Source organism: Nanorana parkeri, unplaced genomic scaffold (genome assembly GCF_000935625.1).
Source record: "Nanorana parkeri isolate BGI_ZX_2015 unplaced genomic scaffold, ASM93562v1 scaffold2886, whole genome shotgun sequence".
In the NCBI taxonomy this organism is placed as follows: Eukaryota; Metazoa; Chordata; class Amphibia; order Anura; family Dicroglossidae; genus Nanorana; species Nanorana parkeri.
Genome location: NW_017309154.1, coordinates 31,728 through 41,693, shown reverse-complemented (window position 1 = coordinate 41,693; position 9,966 = coordinate 31,728). Strand labels below are relative to the sequence as shown.

At 50.6% G+C, this 9,966-nt stretch overlaps 1 protein-coding gene across 1 annotated transcript in view; it reads left to right on the top strand.

Moving 5' to 3' along the window:
• The first annotated feature begins 295 nt into the window (after positions 1-295).
• Positions 296-9,966, top strand: part of COQ6 (coenzyme Q6, monooxygenase) — an 18,520-nt gene continuing 8,849 nt past the window's right edge. Inside the window, 9 exon segments of the mRNA XM_018574327.1 lie at positions 296-346; positions 878-1,041; positions 1,333-1,470; positions 1,551-1,609; positions 1,674-1,797; positions 1,996-2,094; positions 2,097-2,218; positions 3,500-3,562; positions 4,557-4,664. Of these exon segments, the coding sequence (XP_018429829.1) occupies positions 900-1,041; positions 1,333-1,470; positions 1,551-1,609; positions 1,674-1,797; positions 1,996-2,094; positions 2,097-2,218; positions 3,500-3,562; positions 4,557-4,664 (855 nt within the window). The 5' untranslated portion in view covers positions 296-346; positions 878-899.

The window sequence follows — 9,966 nt, the reverse complement described above, 5'->3', positions numbered from 1 at the left end:
GTTTATACAGTAGGTGAGGGGTCATGAATGGATATATTATATATACAGTGGATGGTGAGGGGGTATAGTAAGATATGGTGGGTAGAAGGGGATACGGAGGAGTATAGACGGTAGGTAGTGGTTATACCGGGGTATTTACGGTAAGTAGATGGGAGTGTAGAGGAGTATATACGGTAGGTCGCTGCTCTCTTCTATGCTGTGCGGCGTCCGTCATGTTATGCGTTTCCATGGTGACCATGCATTTCCTGCAAGTCACCGGAAGTTAGGAGACGCCATATTGGAATCGGGCAAAATATAGTAATGTGGCGCAGTGACGTCGCCAGGCAGCGACTGGAACGGATGACAGGTGATGTGTGGAGGACACTGTGAAGGCTCATGAAGTATCTGTAGTGTCATTATATGCCGAGATATCAGATATTCCTTCCAAGACATTCATGAGACCTGATCGTATCGCCCCAACTACGGGAGCTTACACTCCAATGTCCCCCCACAGTCACACACTATTATACATATAGCTCTGACATATACCACAGCGCTGTACAGAGAGCACTGAGCCAGTCACAGTCCCTGTACCGAGAAGCTGACACTCTAATGTCCCCCCCTCAGTCTCTGTACAGAGGAGCTTACACTCTAATCCCCCCACCCCCTCAGTCTCTGTACAGAGGAGCTTACACTCTAATGTCCCCCCACAGTCACACACTATTATACATTTATGTAGCTCTGACATATGCCGCAGTGCTGTACAGAGAATATGACCCCAGTAGGTCACAATTCTAGCAGCCTGCGTTACCTTTAGAAGAGGTGTGGGGAGCGCAAAGCAGAGTTCTTGTTGGAGCTCCCCTTTAATCTGATGACATCATATCTATTTGATTTGTAGAGGTGACACCGGGGTGACCACCATGCTTTTCCCTGTTTGCCGACTTGCCCTTCCCCCGCTCCGGGGTCTGCACAGTTCTCATCGCGCTCTGAATTCCTCGGTTCTGTATGACGCTGTGATTTCTGGAGGAGGAATGGTGGGAAGTGCCATGGCCTGCGCTCTGGGTAAGGATTTCCTTTCCCCCCCCCCAATACTTCCTGCTCCTGTCTCTGCCCCCCAGTGTTTCCTCTCCCGCCCCCTGCTCCCCAATGCTCCCCCATGCTTCCTTCTCCTGCTCCCCAATGCTTCTTTCTCTCACCCCCTGCTCATTTCTCTCATCAGGGCAGGGCCGGGGGGCGAGGACAGGGGCGCGGACAGGGCCCAGGGGCGAGGACAGGAGTGTCCCAGAAGTGTCAAAGGATCAGAAACGTCTCCTGGTTTAGGGCCATAAACTGTAATTTGTTTTGATATTTTAGGTTCTCACCCTCATCTGCACCAAAAAAAGATTCTTCTGCTGGAGGCGGGGCACAGGAAAGTGTATGCTGACCCCTTACCGGAGCAGTTCAGCAACAGAGTCAGCTCCATTACCCCCGGCTCAGCCACCCTCCTGGCCAGTAAGTACTCATGCTGGGACCGAGCCGCGCCGCTTCCATTTTCATTCCCTCTGATGATCTCATTTCTCTGCCGCCATTAGGCTTTGGGGTCTGGGATCACATCTGTGCCATGAGGATGAGGCCATACAAGAGAATGCAGGTGAGATAATGATTGCGCACCATTGTGGGACCTTCTCCGTGAACCGACAGCTGATCTCTTGCAGGTTTGGGACGCCTGTTCTGACGCTCTCATCACATTCGATAAGGAAGGATTGGAGGATATGGGATACATCATTGAGAATGACGTTATCACAGCCGCGCTGACGAAACAGCTGGACGCCATGTCAGGTCAGAGTTCTCATCTAAATGATGTGACCAGGCCTAGTTGTGTAAGCCCACGGTAAAGTGGACCTGTCATTTTATCCCAGCACTCCTATGATTGTCACACCTCTGCAGCACTACATTGCCAGCAGGATGACACCTCTGTTCCCTTGTTCGGCTTTGCCGTCAGCGATGATTCCTTTGTTTTCATATGTATAACTACAGACCGCATTGAGGTCCTCTACCGGAGTCGGGCTGTGAACTACACCTGGCCAGCTCCTTATCATGACGAGAAGGGATGCAACTGGGTGCAGATACAGCTGGTTTTACATCCTTCTAGATTGGAGCAGATGGACAGAACTCTATGGTCCGCAGCACGGCCGGGATGAAAACAGTTCAGTGGAGCTACAACCATCTTGCTGTTGTTGCTACTTTGCAGTTGTCTGAGGTAAATGAAGTGCTTTATACCTGCTGGAGGGCCACAGACGGCCCTGAGAATTATATTTTGTAGCCACTAGAGGGCAGCCAGCACCAGTAGCAGTGAGAGTGCGGTCATTAAGTGACAGCGTGTTGGCATTATTATGGCTCTATCGGTGTCTTAGGAAAGAGCGTTCATCCAATAAAATGAGATCGTCAGACACATGTAGAGGTTTCATTGAGCACACAATTAGGTTACATGGACACATAATGAGGATTTATTAGATGTAGGGGGAAGAAGTTGCACAAGGTATGGGACAAGGTTGTGAATATACACCATATGTGTTTCCTGTCTTTTAAAGGAGAACTATGGGGTCAGGGCTTTCCCCCATAGTTCTCCTTAGGGTAACGGGAGGACACAAACTAGCCTCCTCTCGTCACCCTAGGCTCAGTATATAGAGAGCTACAGCTCGCGGTATACTGAGACCACCGCAGCCGGAACGGATCCCGACATCGATGTCGAGATCCACCCAGCTGCGTGAGTGACAGCTGGTTCCGCCTATCTAGAGGCAGAGCCAGCTGTGCCCTCCCCCGTCCGTTCCGCCAGACAGCGCTGGAGGATCAGAGCGGGGAGGGGGGGAAACCTGCAGGGAGCCGTGAGTGACAGTCACGGCTCTCTGCAGGGATAGATCGAGAAGTGAGTGAACGCCGGTATGTGTTCGCTCACCTCCCGATCTACTGAGCCGACCGGTGACAGTCTCATTGTCCCACCTCGGCTCAGATTATGAGGCTGAGTGAAAATCACTCGCCTCATAATTCTCCTTTTAAGAGTTTATTGACTGAGGGCAAGCATAATGTATTCTAGAGGTGGATGGTATTTAGGGTTAGCGCTGGACATCTGGTAGACATGTTTGTTAGGTTTGATCAGCATACTCTAGTGGAGGGAAGATCCGGGACATCTAGTAGACATGATGTTTGTTAGGTCGGTGTACTTTAACGGAGGGAAGACCCCAGGTTAGTTCCTGAGTCCTGAGAACCACTTCTCCCATAAAGTACATTTGTAGATCATCTGATGAGAGCTGACTATAGTAACGTCTCCACCGGCCCCACTAAATAAATGAGGAGACGGCTGTAGAAAACGTCAGCATTAGCGAAGTCACATTAACCCTCCCGGAGTGAGTAAAGGTTTTAATTTTCTGAACCATATAAGATGACATCTATTGAAATTTCTGTGCTGCTTATCTCTCATTATCCTACAATGTGTCCACAGCGGGTGTGCTCATGTCTGTGCTTGTGTGTCCATTTCTTGCAGCCCACCGACAACAATGTAGCCTGGCAGAGGTTCCTTCCCACCGGCCCCATTGCTCTACTTCCTGTAAGTTGTATGTTTCTCCCCATCTGTCGTCTTGTCTTGTGGAATAGCCGCGGTCCTTCTGTCGTCTTGTCTTGTGGATTAGCCGCGGTCCTTCTGTCGTCTTGTCTTGTGGAATAGCCGCGGTCCTTCTGTCGTCTTGTCTTGTGGAGTAGCCGCGGTCCTTCTGTCGTCTTGTCTTGTGGAATAGCCGCGGTCCTTCTGTCCTCTTGTCTTGTGGAGTAGCCGCGGTCCTTCTGTCGCCTTGTCTTGTGGAGTAGCCGCGGTCCTTCTGTCGCCTTGTCTTGTGGAGTAGCCGCGGTCCTTCTGTCGTCATGTCTTGTGGAATAGCCGCGGTCCTTCTGTCTTCTTGTCTTGTGGAATAGCCGCGGTCCTTCTGTCATCTTGTCTTGTGGAATAGCCGCTGTCCTTCTGTCATCTTGTCTTGTGGAGTAGCCGCGGTCCTCCTGTCATCATGTCTTGTGGAATAGCCGCGGTCCTTCTGTCGTCTTGTCTTGTGGAGTAGCCGCGGTCCTTCTGTCGTCTTGTCTTGTGGAGTAGCCGCGGTCCTTCTGTCGTCTTGTCTTGTGGAGTAGCCGCGGTCCTTCTGTCATCATTTCATGTACCTATTTAACTGGTTAGAACAGGGGTAGCCAAATTCCGGCCCTCCAGCTGTGGGTGGAACTACAAATCCCATGAGGCACTGCAAGATTCTCACAGCCACGACTCCCGGAGAGAGATGCATCATGGGATTTGTAGTTTCACCCACAGCTGAAGGGCCGGAGTTTGGCTACCCCTGGGTTAGAGAAAGGGAAAAAGTGATGGGCAGCCATTGAGCGTGGACCAGCAGGATTGTCCTTGCAGCTGACATTTGGTTTCTAGAGCATTCCTGGTGGCTGCCACACTTTAGGGTGCTCAGCACATTTCTGATTGTGGCCGGTCCAACGTGTGTGTCTTCTGATCTTGCATCGCTCCTCTCGTGTTTCTTAACTGCCTAAAATATTCCTTTCCCCAACAGCTTTCAGATACCTGCAGTTCCTTAGTGTGGTCCACGTCTCCTGAACATGCGGCTGAACTCCTTAAGATGGATGATGAAACCTTTGTAGATGCTGTCAACTCAGCTTTTGTAAGTACATCTCTCCAAAGCAATCTGAAGCGCACAGAGATTGCCTGAAGCATCGTCATTTCCATGTCTGATCGTCCTTTACAATAGACAATTCAAAGTATAGCATGACACCCAGTCAGGGGGGCTGATTGTAATGAAAACAAAGGTTGCATACATTTGCAGTACCACGTGGAAGGCAGACACAACACCAAGCTGGTTCTTCTCTGATCCATGGCATTACTAACACTGGACGTATATAGCAATTAGGAAACGGAGGGTCTTGGTGCCTCGCAGTAGCTGTGAGTTACCTCTACCATGTGCTCCAGTGATAGTTAATGAAGACTTGTGACAAAGCTTGTTAAACCTCCCAAGGGTTCTCGGTGCACATTGCACTTGGTCCCATTCAGATCCGTACAAGGGTTGCTGAGCGGCATTGTCCGATAGCTCCGCCTCCCTCCCCTGCTATGCGACAATGCTGGAGGAAGGAGACGGCAGTCGTGGCTAACGACGCTGAGGAGAGGGGGTGCGGCAGGCGGTGCACACAGAGCCTGCATAGTCCCCACCCCTCCTCCTCTAAAAGCTGCCAGACGGAACATCTCCAGAACTGCTGTGCAGCCTTGTGCCTCCAGATCTTCTCTGCCGGCAAGAAATACTGAGCCCGGACCCGCTGCCGGCTATTCATCAGGGTCAGGATAGAAAGGGGAGAAGTAACTGTTGGCTTGTGTTGTATTGAATTTCAGCGTCTGGAGAGGAGCGTTGACATGCACAACAACGCAAGCCAACAATTACTTCTCCAGTCTCTAAAAATAATGGGCAAAGGGGGGCGGGGCTCGGTATTTCTTGTCACTTCAAAGATGCTGCCGGAGAGGCCCAGGGCTGCAGAGCTGAAGGTGCGCCGCCTGACAGCTTTCGGAGGAGGTGGAGGTTGTGCACAGTCCGCTCAGAGGAGGAGAGAAGGTCATAGAGGAGGCGCAGGGCTTCTGAATGAAGAGGGCAAGGTGAGTACTGCTAGCTGTACCTCCCCCTTTGGAATGCCCCTAAATTGGGCCTCAGCCCGGGTTGGAGATACAGACAACACTGACAGAAATGAAAATTGCATTTTTAAAAAAACTCCTGTACAGATTTGAATGGGAGCGAGTGTGATGTGCACCGAGCTCCCCGTCGGGTTTAACAATCATTTTCTTCTTCTCCTCCGCAGCAATTTCTTAGTTTCTACACACACATGTTACAATCTGAATTTTTGGCTATAAAACTGTTTAAATCCCACAAACAATGGTGTATTTTCTGAAAGCAGAGGCTAGGTGCCATCTTTTATGTCACACAATATTTGACCAAATATTTATCAAATCGATATTTGCCCTCATTCGTCTTCCATGACAGCTCATGAGAGTCGGAGGCTCCGCCTCCCGGACAGGAAACACATTACCCATAGAGAATAAAAGACCGGCCCCCAGGACTTCCCTCAGTTTTAGTGTTTCCCCTCTCGGGAGGAGACTAATCGTTGTTGGAGTGTTTCTGGAGCCTCTGCCGCTCCTGGGCTGTGATGGCTCCCCGCTGTTTTCTCACCTGTGGTCCCCGGGATCCCTCCACAGTACAGGCAGGAGGTGGCCTGGCTCCCCGGTCCTCCTCAATGCCTAGAGAGGGAAGCGACTGGGAATTAATTTACCCCCCCTGGTGGAGTTGCAGCTGGTGCCTCCCGGGGTCTCTGGCGCTCCCTCCTGGTTGACCATATAGTGTACATCACTTCTGGTAGGGGTGATGTAATTTCGGGCACCATAGCCTGCGCGCTCCATGCATTGCTCTCGGTGCAGAGAAAGGGGCGGTCCTGGCTGGTACATTTTCGGCACGATCTCCCAGCACAGGCTGCGAGGACGCCAGCATTGAAGGAAGTGTTGCTGCGGCGTTGATTCCCTGCAGACTCCAGTGGATGCGCCTTCCGTGGGTACCAGCTCTGCTCAGGTATTTGCATTTGTTTTGGTCTTTTTAACCTGTATCACCTGCGGTGTATTTACTGTTCTGTGGGGGTCACCTGGGTGGTGGGCTTACAATGGCTCTGGCACTGGATCTAGCTCATCTCCGTTAAAGGAGAACTATGAGGTGAGTGATTTCCACTCACCTCATAGTTCTAGCCGACCTGTTACAGGTCGGCTCAGTAGATCGCGAGGTGAGCGAACACATACCGGCGCTCGCTCACCTCTCCATCCTGTCACGGCTCTCTGCCGTGACGGGGAGGGGCTGGATTTCCTTCTCCCCGCTCCGATCCGCCAGCGCTGACTGGCGGAACGGACGGGGGAGGGGGCGGGTACAGCTGGCTCTGCCTCTAGATAGGCGGAGCCAGCTGTCACTCACGCAGCTGGGCGGATCTCGATGTCGGGATGCGCTCCGGCTGCGGCGTCTCAGTATACCGCGAGCTGTAGCCCGCTATATACTGAGCCTAGGGTGACGGGAGGACGCTAGTTTGTGTCCTCCCGTTACCCTAAGGAGAACTATGGGGAAAAGCCCTGACCTCGTAGTTCTCCTTTAAGTATCGGCGTTTTGGTTTTCGCATGTCTAGTTTGGCCTGTCCATCGTATCTTTCAGGCCAGGGCTCCGGATAGATCTCAGAGTATCCCCGGGAGTAAATGTGCTGCGAGCTTCATTATGTGCATTCTAAGCTCTTGGATCAACTTTGTATTGATGGTTTGTTTAAAGAAGAATCTGCTAATCCTCGCTGTAACCTTTTGTCATCCGTTATCCTCTACCGCTCACTCCTTCAGATCTCATATTAACGACACGAGCAATCCAGCTGGGGCCCTTCCTGGGCCGGAGTCTTCTGCAGCTCATTAGCTGGTGACAGAAGAAGCTTTGTGCACGGCACCCGAGCTGGACGAGTTTGGCGATGCTGCTCCATCTGTGCTTCATTCTTACATGGGGGGAAGATGGCAGTTATGATGACCCAGCCTGGGTGCCTCCATACAAGTTACCCCTGGAGGACATAAATGATCTGCTCATCTGCTATTTACAAGACTCTGGAAATTCACAAAGTATAAGTTCAGTTGTCTCGACGTGATCTTATGTACCAAGGTCTGCAAAGAACGGATTTTAAGGGTTTTTCTGGTTCACGAAGTTCTGTGTGATTCTGTTCTTCAGGAGAATTATGAGGCGGGGTGATTTTCACTCAGCCTCATAATCTGAGCTGACCTGTGACAATGAAACTGTCACACGTCGGCTCAGTAGATCGGGAAGTGAGCGAACACATAACGGCGCTCGCTCACTTCTCAATCTATCCCTGCAGAGAGCCGTGACTTTCACTCACAGCTCCCTGCAGGTTTCCCCACCCTCCCCTGTCCGATCCTCCAGCGCTGACTTGCGCAATGGACGGGGGAGGGGGCGGGCACAGCTGTCTCTGGATAGGCAGAGACAGCAATGTCGGGATCCGTCCCGGCTGCGGCGTCTCAGCTTGGGTGACGGGAAGACGCTAGTTTGTGTTCTCCCGTGACCGTTAGGAGAACTATGGGGAAAAGCCCGGACCCCATAGTTCTCCTTTAAGGAGTGGGCCGAGCCAAAAAAGAAGCCCTTCTTGTCTAATAATTTAAAGTGACATTAAACCCTCAGAGTTTTTAACATAAACCAATACTGTAATGTGCGCCTTCCTGTAATCCATGGTTGTTTCCCTTCTCTTTGCTGCTCTTCCTTTTAAATCCTCATGTCTTCTCATGCTTGGGGAGAACTTCTGTTTTGCAGCAGATTGCCTTGTCTCTGGAATGGATACATGGTGTCTCTGTGTGGGTTTGAAACCTGAGCCAGCACTACAGGAAGAGGCAGTCAGCTGCAAAGGGAAGTTCTCCCCCAGCATGAGACATGAGATGAGAAGACATGAGGATTTAAAAGGAAGAGCAGCAAAGAGAAGGGAAACAACCATGGATTACAGGAAGGCGCACATTACACTATTGTTTTATGTTACAAAACCTGAGGGTTTCATGTCACTTTAAACCAAGATTCCCTTTTGATGCGGATCCCGCTTTAGGTTGAAATAAAAATCCTAAACTGGATGCCCCTCTTTCTAACAAGTATGACCTTGCCCTAGAAGATATGGGGGTTCTCGAGGACGCAATGGCCAAGAAGACAAGCGAGCTTCTTAAGAGAGCTTGGGATTCTTCTCTTTCTAACCTGACGCTTGCCCTGGCCACCGCCGGCATTGCTAGAAACATGGAATTCTGGCTTTCTCGGCTGCAGGCCGGAACTCCCAGACAGAATTCTTCTTACCTGTGTTATTCAAGGCTGTGTGTTTCATCGCCGACGCTTCAGCAGAGTCAGTCCGGGTGTCTCCCCGTTCTTCAGCTCCTTTTTAATTCTTCCTGTGGAGCTCTTTGGTTGCAAACTTGGGAAGGAGACTTCCAAGCTGCGTCTCTGCAATTTGCCTTTTTCTAGTGACTTAGCTTCCAGTTCCAGACCTGGATCGCTCTGAAACTGGAAGCAGCCCTTCGACATACCGCTGATAACAAAAAAGACCTCTCCGGAGAAAAGGAAAAGGCGGTTGTATATTCGGAGATACTCGTAGGTTATTTTTCATGGCCAAAGGATGCAAACTCAAGAAAATAAGGAGGAGGACTCAGTTCAACCGCACCTGGTTCTACTGGACAACATTCACTGCATCCCCTGAATATGCTACCCTACTAGGGGGTGTGTGATGATCAAAACATGGTCACTTCAGGCCGACACTCGACCTAACTGGGGTGGAGATGCGAGCGTGCATGCGTATACTGACCTCTTATACCGGCAGGGTTGGTGAGGCAGACGAATGGGCCATGTACCACCCATGAAAGGAACCTCTGTAGGCTCGACGGGAAGTATCTGTTATACAAAGCATTTGCTTTCTCCGCTACATGGTAATGTTTAATCATTTTCCAGTGCATAGCTGCGACTTGAGCAGCTAACGGTCTTTTTAAATGGACTTCCTTTTGGTTTTTTTCTTTCTCTCTTTCCCCCCCCCCCCCCCCCCCCCATACCCTCTCTAATATTCCTATCCCTCTGTTCCTCTTCGCTTTCCCCCCCTTTTCGTATCTCATTCCTATTACATAATTTCTAATTTTAAGTATAGACATACGAAGGGCCTAGGGCTCACGGATCTGTATATGGTATGCAGGGGCAAACTTCGCCAGTTAATGTTGACAGGATGTGAGATTACCGATGCTGGAAACCGACCCCATGCTAGCCGACTATTCCGTGCGTATTTTCCTAAAAAGCCTCATGTATGATCTATACGCTGCTTATGATCTATACGCTGCTTATGATCTATACGCTGCTTATGATCTATACGCTGCTTATGATCTATACGCTGCTT